This window comes from Sturnira hondurensis, unplaced genomic scaffold (assembly GCF_014824575.4).
Source record: "Sturnira hondurensis isolate 20B ecotype Veracruz unplaced genomic scaffold, ASM1482457v3 Scaffold0010803, whole genome shotgun sequence".
NCBI classification, from domain to species: Eukaryota; Metazoa; Chordata; class Mammalia; order Chiroptera; family Phyllostomidae; genus Sturnira; species Sturnira hondurensis.
The window spans coordinates 594960-612567 of NW_028083434.1; the positions used below are offsets into that span (position 1 = coordinate 594960).

Consider the following 17608-nt stretch of genomic DNA (forward strand, 5'->3'; position numbering starts at 1 on the left):
TTTAAAAGATATTCATTATAAACCCTGGCTGGCGTGGCTCAATGGATTGAGTGCTGGTCTGTGAATGGAAAAGTCACTGGTTCACTTCCCACTCAGAGCACATGCCTGGGTTACAGGCCAGGGTCCTGGTTAAGGGTGTGCAAGAAGCAACCTATCAATGTATCTCTCATACACCAGTGTTTCTCTCTGTCTCCTTCTCTCTCCCTCCCCCTCTCTAAAAATAAATAAACTCTTAAAAATAACTATATTCATTATAATATAAAAATATATAATACATAATCATACATTAAATAAATGGGTATATGCATATACATTTAAATACATATAATGTGTATATACATATAAATACACTATATAAATGTGTAATAATCATAAATTAGATAAATTTATAAATATGTAATTATATAAATATAATTATATACACATAATTATTATATTAAATGATATACTCATATATATTACTTTGAGCACCATATGGCACATTTTAAGTGTTAAAATAAGTTTCCACTGTAATGATTTTCTCACCCTGGCGAGAAAATGGCTCACTTTTTAAAATATACCTGTTAAAATAAGGATAAAGCACCTAATTTTAGAAATCTGTTTCTTACGGAAAATCTTAAACATATGTGAAGGTGGAGAAAATACCATAATGATCCCCATGCACCATCATCAAGCTTCAGCCATCATCAAGTCACAGCCAATCCCATTTTATCTGCAATTTTATCTATATTTCCTTCCTACACTCCCTGCCCTCTGCTGCTGGGTGACCTTAAAGCAAATCCCAGATATTATATCCTTTCTTCTGTTAATATATCACTAAGTATCTCTAAACGATGAGGACTATGTAAATTAAACATCACCACCTTGTGATCATATAAATAAACAGTAACAAGAATCCCTTAATATCATCAAATAGCTGGCGGATACCTCATGTTCTTCAGGCTCAGCTCCCAGAGCAGCCACAAGATCTCGTGGATCCCTAAGCCTTGACTGAGACTTCCCTAGCCATCTTCTCTGCTTGCCCTGCTCCAGGTCCGGGATGCCGTGCCAGTAATCCGCTACTTGGTGTGGCTACAGAAGAACGTGCCCAAAGGCACCGTAAATGAGTTCTCAGGGGCAGAGCGGCTGGACAGCTTCCGAGGGTGAAGGACCACAGCTATCCTTTACGGCTGACTGTCTTTTAATGTGGGGATGGGGGGAAAAGTGGGGGCTTGGTCTCCCTACTTAGGGGGAAGGAAGACCCTCCTTGTATTTGTGGACTTCTTTGGAACAAGGAGTGACAGGTTCTTGGGTGGTCCTGTAGTGGGTACCAGCTGTTGGATGACATTCTCCAGCCCCCAATGACATCCTACAACTCCAAGGGCTACAACTCAACCGCTCCCCCTAGTGTCTGCTTCAGGCACAGGCCGTTCTCTCTGGGGGAAGCTTGTTCAGGTTTATTGGCCTGTGGATCACTTGAGAATATCAACTTGAGGAGGGAGATTTCCTGAGAGTATGTTTGGCCCAGGCCATAGGCAGACTGTAGGTTTGAGGTGCAGGATGCTGCTCCTGGGCTGGAGAAGTTTTTAAATTCTGCATTGGTTTCTTCACTCTTGCTTTACCACGAACACACTGTGAGTCATATAGGCCTTGGTTTCCCCATCTGTAAAATGGAGGTGGAGGAAGAATAACTGGTGTCTATAGTTCTTCCATCTCTAACCTTGAGTGCTCTGTAAGTGGCAAGTTGGGGCTTGGGAAGATGGAACCAAAAGATGAGGCTGGGAGAGTCTGGCAGAGGTAGACGCAGCTGTGACCTTCACTTGCCCTAGTTAGATACAAATGGGTTCATTCATTGAGTACTCCCGCCTTGCACTTTTCAGGGAAGAAAAGTTCTTTTCTGGACCCAGTTTCAAAACCATCTCTGCTAGTGGTCTGAATGCTGCCATGGCCCACTACAGGTACTTGAGGAGAACGAATTTTCTAGGGGTCTGTGGGGGGATCCCAGTGTATGTGCAAGGGGTATGGAGGTGGAGGAGGGAATGATCTGGGACCTGAGTCCATATTAAAGTTTTGAGGCTTTTAGCACAGTGAAGGTTAGGGGTGGGAGTGGAGTCCAGTGGATGAGTTGCGAATCCTTGGAATTAAAAGGCCTGAGCAATTTTCCCCCAAGAGGCTGGGACTTTGAGTGCTTACAGCTAAGGGATCTGGAAAGGATGCAGGACTTCTGATGGATGCTTTTCCTTGGTGTCCTGTGAGTTATTTATGTTAGCTAATTCTTAAAACTCACAAACGCATTGGGGAGAGAAGCCTGTTCACTCATTCTGAACTAACTAAGGGGGGCCCAAGATGTAGGCTGGCCAGATGTTTGGCTCCATAGGGGAAAAAAACACCTGTAGGCCTACTTGATGAAATTTGGGGGATCGAGCTGTCCAAATGCTTCAACCTGGCATGGGCACAGCAAGGATAGGTCAGACACCCTCCAAGGGCTGGCTTGGCCTATCCCATAATTCCCTCCCCTGGCATCTCACAAGCCTTTATCTGCCTTGGCCTGCATAGGAACTCCTTGGCCCTACCAAGCCTTGCTCCCCACTCCCATCCTTGGGTACCCTTCTTTTCTGCACCCTGGCTTTTCAGGGCCCTCTGCTCTAGGACACAGCAGGAAGTTAGAGAAAGTCCAGACCTGGCTCCCTCCCAGCTTTACACTCTGGCCTTTTGCAGCCCCCTTGGCCTCTGCAGACTGGTTTCTCCTCATATAAAAAGAGATGACTACAGTGGGTGCTTTCTAAGGTTCTCTCAGCTTCCACATTCCAGGCATTCCTTCTCTCCTACCTGGAGACTAGGACCTTGTTTGTGAAGTGCAGTATAAACAGATACATGCTGAGGACATACATGGTAGAAGCTGCAAACTTTCCTAGGGGTCCTTTTGGAGACAATGACTTCACCAAAAGAGTAAGCCTGGAAGTCTAACCCCCAGGGGTGAGGGGGAATTCCTCTGCATTCATTCAGGATCACCACCCCACCCAGCACAGAGATAGGCTGCTTTTTTTCTCAACATCTCTCCCCTTCTTAGCCCAACCAAGGAAGTACACCGCAATCTGTCCTCAAATGAGATGTACCTGGTGGATTCTGGGGGACAATATTGGTAAGTAGCCTCCACCATGCCCTGGCTCAGCTCTCTCAATGCAGACACCCTGGGCTGGTCAAAAGCTGGCCAAAGCTGTCTCTTCCTGAGCACGGATTCTTCATCCGAGAAAGGAGAGGCCTGCATTGAATGAGCCTTCCCATTTTTACACTTGGGGGGTCGTGTACAGTAGAAAACACACAGAAACCAAAATAGTGGGGTTGCGCATGCAGCACCTCAGTGGGAAGCAGGAAAAGACTCCTCTTGCTCAAATAAAATGTTTTTAAGCCCAAATATTATTACACAGTCTGAACAGTCATATTTAGCAGCCCTGTCTGGCTCTACAAACAGTGCACCCATACTCTCACCCACTCATGCACACCCTGGACACAGCTCCTACACCCCAGTGCTGTGTGTCCTCCTCAGCCCCCTTCCCTCCCGACTGGATGGGTGAGGTGACCATGTCAGTGAGTGGAATCAGAATCGAGCTTCCAAAAGCAACAGATAGGCAAAAGCAACCTCAGGGGACACCAGAGGCACAGTTGAGACAGGGCACACCCATCAGCATAGATATATGCCTGTGAGTAGAAATGTGTGTGTGCTCCTCTAAGTGCATGCAAAACCACATGTATGGCATGCAAAACCTCCTATGTAAGAGGGTGCTGTCCCCCTGCACCAGGATTCTACAGTCTGTGTGTCCACCTGTGTGCTATCATTTAAATTATTAAAGAACCATAAAGTGAATAAAATCCCATTAGATGTTTTACCCCTACACAATGCACAACCAGAACAACCAGATATGATGACAATGCAGAATAAGCTAACCCCATTCTGTCCAAATATGTGACCAATCATTCACACAAGAGCCGAGCTGAGAAGAACTGGGAGAATTTCCTTTCTGATCCTAGGAAGCAAGTAGACTGTGGGAAGCTTAGACAGGGGTGGGGAAGAAGGGGTGCCAGAACTGATAGAAAAGTAAGGAATAACTTTGAACAATTTGCCATCCTCTATCCTGTAGAAATGGTGAATGTGCTAACGACAAAGGCACCTGGCATGTTCTAAATATAGCTCTGGGAACCAGCACAGCAAGCAGTCAGACTAGCAGCCTTTCTTATTCACCAGTGTGGCTCTTTGTGTACTGGATACAGCCAATGTGCAAAGGGGAAGTGAATTTGTAGGGCACTGTTGGATTGGGGTGCACTCAGAGCAAGACGATGCCTGGGAAATTGTCACCTCACTTTTTTCTCTCCTCTGAGGAGGTCTTCCACACCCTGTGACCTGTTCCCAATGAGGAGTCCCAAGGGCTCTGGGACCTTCTCCCTTCTCCCTCCCCCAGGGGTGGCCACATGGGCCATCCTGAGAGAACAGCTGCAGTTGGGGTTGGAAGTCAGACTTTTTGGCTTCTGGTGTCTGGCTTCAATTCACTGGGACTCTGAGAAAATTCCTGGGTCAGATCCATGTTTATGATGGAGCAAATATGTGGAGAGTGAGTGCTTGCTGCAGGTCTGGCCTCACTGAGGCTCAGAGAGGGATATGGCCTCCTGGCCTCAACTACCTCATCTGTGAAATGGAGATAATCAGGCCTGCCCTATCTACCTTCCCAGTGAGCTGCTGAAAGTGTTCTATAGATGGTAAATAACTATCTGAATGTGTGTGTTATGCTCTCTCTGTTCCTCAGTTTCCCCATCTATAAAAACGGGACAATCCCCTCCCATTTCACACAAAAACTGAAAGAACCCTGCTTTTAGAGTCAGCCTGACCCAAGCAAACCAAAGTTTACAAACAGCCAAAATGAGCAGGGGGGCATTTAGAGTATGTTTGTGGGAAATAAATATTTCCTGAAAATATAGTGATTTGCACTTAATAACTTTGCAGAGACCCTTCAAGCATAAATGCTGAAAATGAGCATTTGATGATGGCAGCCACCTTCTTCCTTTCACTTCCCACCCCACCCTTGCCCCAGCCCTGCCACTCAAACCCCCATGAAAATCACACAGGAAGCACATAGCCATGGTCCCTACTCTGAGGTATTAGCAGAGCTGGACATGTTGATTTTCCTTCTACACAGGGACGGAACCACAGACATCACCAGGACAGTCCATTGGGGCACACCCTCTGCTTTCCAAAAGGTAAACATTTCCTCTACTCACCCTCATTCAAGGGACACCCAAGAAATCACTCTAGGAACAGCCCTTTCATTTTACAGAATATAAAACTGAAGCCCAGAGAGGTTAATGATTTCTACATGTTCACATAGCAAATTAGTACCCAATTACAAAACCCAATACTCCCAGGTACTTCTCCAGAGATGTTTCAGGCCATGAACAAAACTTCACAATCTATGTGGCTACTTGTGCACTGTCATTGAAATCAGTACATATCCATGATTTAAATGGCATTCATTTAGATGTGCCCAAGCTTATCATCATCCCACTTCAGTAAATCAATGAACAAATATTTACTTGGTGATGTGTGCCTAACCCCTGTGCTCAGCAGAAAGGAGGAAGAAAGACTTTCCAGGAAGAGAAATGGCACAAGCAAAGTCTCAGAGGTAGAAAGGAGCTGGAGCTTTTCAGGAGGTAGTGAGGGCTGGTCTGCCTGGTGAAGAAGCTGGGACCTCATCTATGTGCACTAGGGGCCTCTGGGAAAGGTAGAGTACAGAGAGCTGCATTCATGCATTCAGCAAGTAGACTGTGGCTCAGGCATTGTGCTGGAAACAGAGAAAAAGCCAACACTGGTTAGGCCTCAAGGAGCTCACAGTTTAGTGGGTTAAGTCCAGTGCCTCAGACTGCCTGAGATGAAAAACCCGTGTGTGTGTGTGTGTGTGTGTGTGTGTGTGGTGTGTGTGTGTGAATAGGACTCACCATGCTGCCACAGGGAGTAACCAGGAAAAGAGGCTGCTGCCAGCGCACTTTCCTTTCTTTTTCCACAAGGTAAATAGCCCTGAGTGAACAAGGCCGACTTGCCAGATTATCAGACCCCAACCCAAACTTAAAATCTTAAGAAAACTAAAGGGTGATTATGATAATAGTAATAAGGACACTGACTTCGATTTGAGTATTTACTTTGGAGCGCCTTTTGTGCATGAGTCTCCCTACTCCTCCCAGCAACATTATGAGTTGATACTGTGATTGTCCCATCATAGATGATTAAAGTGAGGCACAGAGAGGTTAAATTTGCTTGCTCAACGTCTCATAATTTGTGAGTAGCAAAATCAGGATTCCAACACAAGGAGTTTGCCTTCCAAGCCCCTGCTGTCACTGCCTCAGTTCACCATTTACAAATATGCAGTAGACCAGCCAAAGAGAACTGCATGGACCAAGCCCCAGATTTGGGCAGATCCCCCTCAGCCTCCTCCGTCCATCTTTCAGAGCCTGTGTGACCACACATGAATATACACCTTCCTCCGAACAACTGCCCTCCCCACAGGCCTGGGCCCACATACCTGCATATATGTACAGTCCAAGCACCTGAAAACTCTCAGGCTCTCCCTCTTGTGTGCCACATCACTTCTCCCTCTCTCCTATCAGGAGGCATACACCCGCGTGTTGAAAGGAAATATTGATCTGTCCAGACTCATCTTTCCTGCTGATATATCAGGTAGGTTTCTGAGACCAGCCTGGACCCAAAGTCTTAGGCACTGATTTCATTAGACCCAGACCACCACCCTGGGGAGGCTGGTGAGGCAAGGATTATTATACCATCATCCCATGTACTGTATAGATAAGAAAATCTAGCCTAGAGAAAGAAAGTGATTTGCCCAAGGCTGCACAGAGGGTCAGTAGGAGAACCAGGGCTTGAACCCAAGCCTCCTGCCTCTTAATCTAAGGGTAACTCAGTTTGGAGAGGATTCTTGGAAGAAATAGGTGTCTTGATGAATGGGGAGAAATTGTAGTAGAGTCATGAGCCCAAGTAATGGGAAAAACATAAGGTGTACTGGAGATAGTACATGCTTACCTGCCTCTCAGAAGCCCCTCTCCACAGACATCCTGGTAGTTGTCTTTGAAAGAAGAAAGCAAGAAGGAGCAAGGTGAACCTCCATCAGCAAGTCTGGGTTCTAGCCAACTAACTGGGGGCCATCTCTCTTCTAGGACTAAGGTTGGATGCCTTTGCGCGCAAAGCTTTGTGGGATGTTGGACTCAATTATGGTCATGGGACAGGCCATGGCATTGGCAACTTCCTGGGTGTGCATGAGTGTAGGTATCTCCTCAACACTCCCTTAAGACCCCCCTTTTTCTGGAGATGGTAGAGTCTTTCACAGTTATGGAAATGACCAAGACCTTCAGAGATGCAGTGATCTGCCCAAATTTACCCAGCTGGTGGGAGGTGATGCTCCCAGGGGTAAGTGAGAAATGCTGGCAGCTGGCCAATCCTGCTGCCTGCCTGGCATCTGGGAAGTCCCCAGAAAGAGGAGTAGCAGGTCTATACCTAGTGGCTGACTAAAATAGGGCCTTCAGAAATAAAAGCCAGGGTCAATCTTGTCTGTACAAGTCCAAGGTAGACAATGATATGGTGGACAAGTGCTGCTAGAGGAGCTCAGGGCTCCCCAATTACCTGCTGTTCCCTGGAATCTGCTAGTTTCCAAGCTGGTAAGTACTGGAGAGCTGACACTTTACCCACATCTTTTTTTCCAGGGCCAGTGGGATTCCAGTCCAGCAGCATTACTATGAGCAAGGGCATGTTCACTTCCATCGGTATGACTCTCGGGCTCCTCCACCCATCCTTACCCTAAGACTAAGTCAAGACTGCAGTCTAGGATGAATAATGGGCACAGGCACACCCGTGCTTCACTTCTGCCCTCCCTCTACTCCTCACTTCTAGTCCTCAATGGATTGTCCTACCCTAATCCCAGGCCCCTTCAGTCCATATCCTCATTTTGCTCTTGGGAGTTGTTTCCCACCTGTAAATCCAACTTTAGTCTTTAGTCAAATGCTAGGGTAACAGAACAGTGGCACACAAGGATATGAGGGTACCTTCAGAACATAATTGGGCCCGGAAGTCTTCTCCACTGGGCTACAAAGGAGGGTTGGGGAGCTGAAGCCCAGCAGATTGCCTCTGGGTAGCCAATGAACATCTAACAAGAGGTGGGTCAGCCCCAGCCACCAGCTGAAGGCAGCCAGGCAACCAGCCCCTGTAGCCACCCCTCAATTGGTAGGAAGAGCCTGGGCTCCAGTCCTCCCCCTGTTTAATGGCACCAGCATCTCTGTGTCTCCCAGAACCTGGTTACTATCAGGATGGTGAATTTGGGATCCGTCTTGAAGATGTGGCCCTTGTGGTAGAAGCAAAGACCAAGGTAAACTGCCACTGAGATGGGCTGCAGGTTTAAACAACATGGCAGTGACTTTGGGCTGTGTGTATATGTTGGGTGGGGAGGGTTTACAGAAGGGAAAAGAAGAAGAGTATTTGAATATGTAGACATGAATCTACTTGGAGTCTTCCTCAGCTCCAGAAAAATTCCATAAATCAGAGTTTCTCAAACCTCTTTGCACATTAGAATATTAGAATCATCTAGAGAGATTTCTTCTTTTTAATGCCAATGCCCAGATCCTACTCCAGACCAAATGAATCAGTATTTCTGCCCCAAATCATTGGTTCTTGATGCACATAATATTCACCATGGGAGCTTATTAGGAGTAACAATTCTAAATAATAGCAACCAACAAGATAAAATAACTAGGTACAACCTTTAAAAACTTACATGGAGGAAATCTCTATTCAGGGACACAAAAAAAGATTTAAGTAAACGATGCTCTCTGGAAAGAAACCTCAATATTATGATGATGTCATTTCTCTCTAAATCTATAAATTCAAGACAACCTCAATTTCAGCAGTACTACTAGCTGGGTGTTCTTGTAACTTTACAAAATGATAGTAAAGTTTATTTGTAAAAATGAACATAAAAGAGCTACATAGCCCTGACTGGTGTGGTTCAGTTGGTTGGGCTTTGTCCCACAAAGTAAAAGGTCACTGGTTTGATTCCCAGACAGGACACATGCCTGCCTAGGTTGGGGGTTCAGTCCCTGGTCAGGGAGTGTACAAGAGGCAAGTGGTCAATGTTTCTCACTAGTGTTGATGTTTCTCTCTCTCTAAAAAATAAATAAACTTAAAAAGATAGCTAATTAGCTAGGAAAATTCTTTTTAAAAAGAGCAAAAAGGGAAACTAGCCTTTTCAGATATTAGCACATGCTATGAAGCTACCATAAATAAAACAGTGTGACACTAGAGATGAGAGAAGCAGGTATGACAATGGAACACAAGAAATAGCCCAGAGGCAGACCCTCTAATATCTATAAGTGAAATAGGAATTTAGTTTACAATAAAACTGGCATTTCAAAACAGTAAAGAATAGAGAAATTGTTTAATAAATGGAAGGGAGAACAAATAGCTAAATTTGTTCAAAATTCCCCATTTGGAAATGGGGATTAAACCAAAGAACCTCACTATTACACTAAAATAAAATTCCAAATGAATCAAGGCTTAAATGTGAAACCATAAAAGATCTAGAAGAAAACTTATATGAATTCATCTTTAATCATAAGGTAGAAAAGGATCTTTCTGTGTAAGACCCAAAAGCCATAAAGAAAAAGACTGATAATTCTAACTAAATCAAATTAATAAGTCCATATGGAAACAAACTTGAGAAATACAGACCTAAGTAAGTTTCCTTATTGGAAACTTATTGGAAACTACAGACCTATGGAAACCACAAGTCAAAAGATGTATCACAAATACAGCAAATGTGTCATAAAAAGGATGAATGTCTTTTTACCACCATCTTTTACAAATCAATAAGACAAAAAAATAGGGAAAAATGGGCAAAAGACATGAAGAGGCAACTCACTAAGATCAACACAGATGATCCATAAGTGTGAAAAGATCTCAATTTAATTTTTAAAGAGATACAAGTTAAAACGATAGAATACCATGTTCCACCTGTCTGACTGGAAAAAAAAAGTGACACTTTGATGATACCCAGTGCTGGTGGGTTTGTGGGAAACAGACACTTCCATACACTTCTGGGGGAAGTACAAATTGGTACAACCTTTCTGAAGGGCAGTTTGAGAATATCTATCAAAATTCCTATTAAAAATGCCTATACTTCTTGTCTTTGCCAGATATATAACTTCTGGATATAGTCACAAAGGGTCACCAAGATGTTTCTATGCAATGACGTTCGCTGTAGCATTGATGGTAATAGTTTAAAGAGTAAAAACAAGTCTAAATATCTATCACTGATTAAACAAATCATGATCCACATAATATAGTTCCTTACATTGCCCTTAAAAAGAACAAGTTGAAACTCTCTGTGCTAATATGGAGTGGTCTCCTAGGTTTACTATTGATGTAGGGTGGGTAAAAGAATGGGTTGAGTAGTATATGGTAAGGTCCATTTTGCATGAATTTTTAATATATATATATATATATATATATATATATATATATATACATATATATACATACACATATACTGTATATACCTAAAGTGTTTTCAGGAAGAAAAGCAGGCAAGCAGGAGACTTTCAAATTTTATTGGGTATTTTTTTATACTTTGAATTTTCTAAACACATACATGCAAAAGAGCTCTGTAAGAGGTGAAAATTATGGGCTATTTTTTTTCTTTACACTTTCTCTATAGATAGATCCATCAATAGATACGTAGAAAAATATGGGTAGATATATATAGATTCAGATACAGATTAGATAGATGGGCATAAAAATCTAATACTATCTTTAAATTATTTAATTATATATTCCCAATCTTCTCCTAGAGATTCGCACTCCAGTGGTCTTGGAGGTTGGTCCCAAAATCTACACATTTAACAAGCTCCCTAGGTGATGTGTGGATGCACACACTTGAGAAATACAGACCTAAGTCTAAATTTAGGAATCAGAAGAGAAGCACCAAAGATGGAGTGCTGAGTGGTAGAGGGTAACCAAAGGCAATGTCCAAAACTAAGGCTTCCCCTGAGTCTTGGGTTTAACAAGGGTCAGTTCTTTGTGCCTCTGGCTTCTGGGTGGAGTGTTCCAGCCCACCCTTCAGCCTAGCTCCTCCTCACTTACTTTCTGCTTTCTGTCTTCCCTGTGGCTTCCCAGTACCCAGGAACCTACCTGACCTTTGAAGTGGTGTCCTTTGTGCCTTATGACCGGAACCTCATTGATGTCAGCCTACTGTCCTCAGAGCAAGTGAGTTCCCCTCAGCATTGGCTACCCTTCAGCCTCTGAACCACTGCCTGTCTTCTCTACCCTGAGTTTCTCTCACCTTTGCTCCCCTTACCCGAGGACCCTCTGTCCCTTCCTTTTTGCTGACTAGTAGGCATACACTGAGGTATTCCTCCCTCACCAGAGACCCCAGGGGTCCTAGAACTCTCCAGTCAGACCAGCCTGCCCAACCCTATGTAGTAAACTCCTGGGGAATCTGAGTCTCGGTTTCTGGACTCTGCCATCTCAAGTCCTAGACCTAAAGTCAATCCCTTTCCCTCTCTGGGCCACAAATCCCTCTTCTCTAAAATGGAATAATAATGCCTGCCCTACTTACCCTCATTCCCATGCCTGAAATTCACTCCCCATTCCACCCATACCCCATGAAAGTCACTATGACATTAAATAGCCACTGTGTCAAACTGCCTCTGAAAAAACTCCAGAAAACACCTGAAGCCTGATGGTGACTGGGGAATCAGGAGTGAAACAGCAAAGGTGGAGTGCTAAGTGCATAAGTGCATAGATTTGGAGATCTATGGGGTACCTATGGTTAGCTGGGCCAAGATGGGCAGCTGGACCACTACAGCAGGGGACTGGATGGCACCAAGACCTCACCTGTTGGCAGCTGACCCTGTGAAAGACTTCATCCCTCCTATCCTTTGCAGCTCCAGTACCTGAACCGCTATTACCAGACCATCCGTGAGAAGGTGGGCCCTGAGCTGCAGCGGCGTGAGCTGCTAGAAGAATTCGAGTGGCTGCAGCAGCACACAGAGCCCCTGTCTGCAGGTGCACCACGCACCACCTTCTTGGCCTCTCTGTTGGCAATCTCCACTCTTGCCATTCTCAACTGGAGTGTCTAGAGGCCTAGGACTCCCCTACTAACCCTCTCACTCAGCTCCCTTCATCCTGTACCTCCCATGCCCCAAGAACTTCTGCTGGCCCATTGCCTGGAAACCTTTACCCTTAGCCTCCTTCTCCAGGATCAAGTCCCAAGTACCGAGGGATTTTTGGCCCCAGGCAGGCCCCCACTTGGCTTGTACACCTCACCCTAGGCTCTCCATCCCGGGATTGAGAGCCAGCTAGTTCCTTTCCTCAAGTAAGCCCAACAGATCTAACCTACAACCTGGCAGAGCCTATTGCTTCTGCCTCCCAAAGAGCAATATCGGGCAGTACCTTACCCCCAGGTACCCCAGGGCCCTGGGATAGCCCCACCTTAAAACCACCAGAGTTGCTGTCTCACACTGACTCCTAAATCCTTGGTCTTCCCACACTTTTGAAGCTGCCTCTGGCCACCTTGACCTGTCCTTGGTCTTATTATGACCTTCTGCTTGCTGCCCATAAGTTGAAGGAACAAGGGCTGCTTCCAGGCTTCCTACTGGGCCTGTAGAGAGAAAGGAAGGGAGGGTGGTTGAATCCTCCAGTGCCATACTACCACCCCAGTGTCAGGAAGACCAGCCAAGGAGGGGTCATGTACACCAGTCCTTCACCCAACATGTGAACCCATTGCTCCTAAACCCTGGGTGGGCTCCATGCCAGGTGACAAGATATGGAGTTAAGCCATAGGAATTTGGCCATGGGGCAGGAGGGAATTCGGAAAGCTCTCTGGAACATGGCCCTACCCAAATGTGTGAACAGCCAGAACAGTGATGCTGAATCACTAGCTCACAGTTCCCGACATATGGGAACCCTTTTAACTTTCCAAAGTGCAGCCACAGTGACAATACTGTTAAATCCTTTAGCATCCTTGGAAGACCATTAACCTATGTGGTCAGTGTCTGGTTTCCCATTTTACATATAGGAAAACTGAACTCCAGATAGGTTGGGACATGGTGGGACCAGAATGTGCTGGCAGTCCAGTTCTTTTCGTCTTGGCACCAGGGAGAATCACTTAGCCTGCCTCCCAGACCCTTCCTGGTCTCTGAGGCCATTGTTGTGGCAAGGGAGAGTTTTCTCTGGCCAGTGCAGCCTAGCCCAGCCGTTAGCCACCTGGGCTCACATCCTGCTAGATACTTAAAACAACCTGACAATGAAGCCTGCCTTTGGGTTTTGCATCGTGTCTGTTGTGTTGCTGAAGACTGCTGTTACTGTGGCTTTTGTGGTAGGGGAAGAGGGGAGGGGGTGAGGTGGGGGTGGGGCTGTGAGGCTCCCAGAAGCTCAGCTGAGGAGCTCATGTACTTGAGAATGTGCATGTAAGCATGCGTACAGTGTTCCTGTGTTTGCATGCATGCCACGCCCAGCCAACCACCTCCTGTACTAAAGGTCTTGGAGCCTTATGGAGGGGACAGAAGGGAGCCTTACGCTGAAGTACTTGTCAAATGTGATCCAGGAAAGTTGGGGTCACCCCTTTTGCTTAGAGGAGCATAATCAGAGGGAGGAGAGAACCAAGTTTCTGAAGCAGAGTGCTAGGCAAAGGCACCAGGCAGAGGATTCCTCCAGTTTGGGATCACCAGGCCTAGTTTGCCTGTGACAGTTATCACCAGCAATGCTTGCATCCAAAGGCCCCAGCTCTGAGCCATCCTCACTGACAGCTTCTACTACCCAACAGTGGGCCTCTGTTGGCTGAGTCATTTGTTCCCTCACATTCTCACCTGACAAAGATAGCTACTAATAATAAAATTAAAGGTACCAACACCATCATCATTATCACCAGTGCTACCATCTACTGAGTATTTAGTATATACCAGGAACTCCGCTTTACATGCATTCTTTAAAAAAATTTTGTTTGTTTTTGTGGTAAGAAGACTAAATGTGAGATCTACTTTCTTAATAAGTTACACTATTTCATTTTCTCACTTAATTCTTGCCTGTGAGAAGGTTCTATTATTGTTCCCATTTTAAAAGAGAGGCTTATAGAGATTAACCAACTTGCTCAAGGTCACCCATCAAGGAAATGAAAAAAGCAGAATTCAAATCAGTCAGATTACTCTAGAACTCACTCTAGAAAAAGGCAAGGAGTATGCTTACAACATTTTATGGATGAGAAAACAGACTCAACCAAGATCACACAGCTGGTGAGCTGCAACTCAAACCCAACTGCTGTTCTCCACACTATGCTACTTCCCCAGGACCTTCCCCTTCCAGGCCTTTACTTTTGGGCCCTGACATTTGTTCCTGTGATTCTGGCCGGCTATGGGCAGCAGGAGGGCCCTTGGTATCTAACCAAGACCCACTCCCGACATTTCAGCCCACAGGGGCTCACATGCTCCATTTCCCCCTCTTCCTAATGTTCTGCCTTGTCTCTACCATGTAACTTAACTGCCCCTTCCAATCATCCACCCTGGGATTGGGAACTCCACCCCAGAAGCTTGGCTACAGAGGAAGCTACCACCCTAGATCCTCCCCTTCAATGTCCCTTCCAGGCACACTGACCATCCTGCTTTAGGGGTTACACTCTGGATCAGACAGGGAAATACTCAGGGTACACACAGCAGGGCAAACATATGTGGGAGTACTTGAGACATCCACTCCTATGAACTAAAGATAAATACATGTCCAGTTGGGCTTTGGCCCTTTTTTGTTATATTAGAGGATGGGACTTACCAAACCCCTCCTCGCTCTCTGATTGCCACTGTGGAACAAGCCATGTAGAAAATCTACTTTTCCTAGGAGTTAGGATTCTAAGATTCTAGTCCCAGCTCTACTGGTTATCTTACCTTAGGCAAGTCCCTTTGCTTCTCTGGTCTTTAGTTATCCCTCCTGTAAATGACCTGTACCATCTGCCCGATAAGGTTACAGTGAGAAGCCCATAGAGAAGAGATGATAATGCTACTATTTGTCCAGCATGACTTCAACTCTTGTCTCAAGACTTGGGTCCCAATTTTTATATATAAACCATCAAATCTAGACAGGCTTTTGAGAAAGTATCTAACTTGTGTTTTACCAGCTCTGATCCCTAGAGCCCAGGCTTCCTGAGAAATGTCAAAATGGCTTCCATAGAAAGGGCTCTAGCCAAAAGCAGCCTGCATGGGCTTCCCATCAAATTTGTATTGCAAATAGTTGCTGGGCCAGCTTCATAGGTCATCTGCCTGTGCAGTAGCGCAGTAAGCACAAGGCCTTGCACTTGATTAGATGCTCTGCTTAGAAAGGCCTGCTCTTGATTTAATGTTCTAGGGGCCCCATCTTGAAATTTTTAATAATTCTTAAACATGAGGCCCCACATTTTCATTTTGCACCAGGTCCTGCAAACTGCATAGCCAGCTCTGACTAGCAGCTCCTTGACCAAACAAACAAACAAAAAGTAGGTTCAATCCCTTCATTGTACATATAGGGAAACATCAACAGCAGCCTAGAAATAGGAAAAGACTTGCCCAAGATCATAGTGCCCACTGGGGCCAAAGCTAGGACTAAATTTCCAGTTGTCCTGACTCAGCTCTGTGCTGACTCCTCCCTCATTTTCAGTGGGTGTTTCTGTCACTCCCTCACTGCCTCTGGTGAGCCTTGGGGCCCAAGGAGAGCTGTGTGAGATCACATAGCTATCACAACAGTGGTTCTGGTGGCATTGAGATACATTTCTTAATGCTTTAAATTCTGTTTGGAAGAGGAAAGGACAGGGGCAAGATGATAGATAGATACATATATACACAGAGTCTGGATGGTTCATTTTAAAAATCATAACTTAAGTCAGTCCTCACTCATTTGACAGCCAGCTGGCTCCAGGCCTTCATGGACTGGGACTGTGGAAGGAGCAGGGCTGGCTACTCTTCACACAGCTAATCCATGTCAGCAGTGAATTTTACCAACTCACCGGTCACTTCCTCAAATCAGTGGCTGGGCACTCTTGGTGCCAAGAAAAAGAAATATGAAAGATTCAATAGCAACTGTTTTCTCCTTGTCCGTCCATCCCTGCCTTCTAAGGCTGTCTCAGATAGGAGTAGGAGGTACTCCCCAACCCCGCCCAGCCAACCAACCCTTGCCCTGAGGCTGCCCATCTTCTCACTTCCTTGTTTCTTTGTGAAACAGGAACTGAGCAACTAGAGTAAAATTGGTAGTTGAGAAAGCCCCAGTGGTCCACGACAAGACTGTGAAGCTGAAAAGCTAATTTCCCTCCCAGCTGTCCCACATAAGTGGTTCTAGGGGTTCTTGCTTGTCACACCTCATGTATTCTAGAATAGCTTGGACTGGATGACCCTGCCCCTAACAAGGTACAGACACAAGGATATGAGCCATAGGATCATGGAGCAGTGATTCAGGTGGGGCCCATATGAAATACAGAAGCAAGTACTCAGGCAAGAGAAGAAACACTGAGTGGAGCCTGTAGTAAACAGAAGTAGAGTCAACTACTGGGTACCAAGCATTTGCTGTGAGCTGGGCACTGGGCTAAAAACAATCTTTTTATACAGGTCATCTGGGTAACTCTGGTTACTTACACACACACACACACACACACACACACACACACACACTAATCCTGCTCCCCAAGGAAGGCTCACATAATCTCTGTTAATGTCTTCACTAGACCCCATTGCCCAAGGTCACTACTTACCCAAGGTCATATAGCCAGTAATGAGGTATAGTGATTTGAATCCAATTCTACCTGACTACATTTTTTGCTCCTTTCCTTTCCTAGAGCCCTGGACAATTGTCTCCTAGACTACTCAGTGACCTTCGTCTTTGTAACCTTGGGACAGAGGCCATGACAGAGCAGCCCATAGAAAGGGCATCCAGTGAATTTTTATCTGAGCACCAAAACCCAGCCTCCTCTCTGCTGGTAACTCCCACAGCTGCCTGCAGGTGTTTTCTTGTTTTTAAGCCAGGTACTTATCAAGAGTTCAGAGATTCAGAGATGACTGTCTCTCCCTCCCATCATCCCCTGCTACCAGGGATTCCCCAGTGTCCCCAGAGCTGCAAACTGTGTGTGTGTGTGTGTGTGTGTGTGTGCATAAGGAATGGATGATTCTCATGCAGGTCCCTTGCTCACCTCTGCCCTCCTTCTCCCATGTGCACTTCCTGCTCTTCTTGCCCCTTCTGCCTAAGATTACCATCATGAAATCTGCTAATGGGCCAGGCTAACAACTGGACTTCACCTTGGAAATGCCCAGGTATTTTCAAGGGACTATATGGTCTCTGCTTGAGAATTTTTAGAGATGGGAAGATCATTATTCACCAGGGCTCAGGTAGTACCATTTGAATATTGAAAATATCTTCTTGGGAAAGAACACAAGCCTTCCATTGATCTGTTCCCCATCATTCCTGGCCACCCAGAACACATCCCCTGTATGAACAGTCCCCAACCTTTTTGGCATCAGAGACCAGTTTCATGGCAGACAGTTTTTACATGGACCGGGGGTGGGGGCTGGGCATGGTTTCAGG

General features: G+C 45.5%; 1 protein-coding gene across 1 annotated transcript in view; it reads left to right on the forward strand.

The window, feature by feature from the left end:
- The window catches only part of XPNPEP2 (X-prolyl aminopeptidase 2), a 29712-nt gene extending 16401 nt beyond the window's left edge, over nucleotides 1–13311 (forward strand). The window contains exons 12-21 of the mRNA XM_037059335.1: nucleotides 1033–1142; nucleotides 1860–1937; nucleotides 3050–3121; nucleotides 5169–5229; nucleotides 6631–6700; nucleotides 7192–7296; nucleotides 7735–7794; nucleotides 8317–8393; nucleotides 11195–11284; nucleotides 11965–13311. Of these exons, the coding sequence (XP_036915230.1) occupies nucleotides 1033–1142; nucleotides 1860–1937; nucleotides 3050–3121; nucleotides 5169–5229; nucleotides 6631–6700; nucleotides 7192–7296; nucleotides 7735–7794; nucleotides 8317–8393; nucleotides 11195–11284; nucleotides 11965–12159 (918 nt within the window). The 3' untranslated portion in view covers nucleotides 12160–13311. The remainder of the gene's footprint in view (nucleotides 1–1032; nucleotides 1143–1859; nucleotides 1938–3049; nucleotides 3122–5168; nucleotides 5230–6630; nucleotides 6701–7191; nucleotides 7297–7734; nucleotides 7795–8316; nucleotides 8394–11194; nucleotides 11285–11964) is intronic.
- The last annotated feature ends 4297 nt before the right edge of the window (nucleotides 13312–17608 follow it).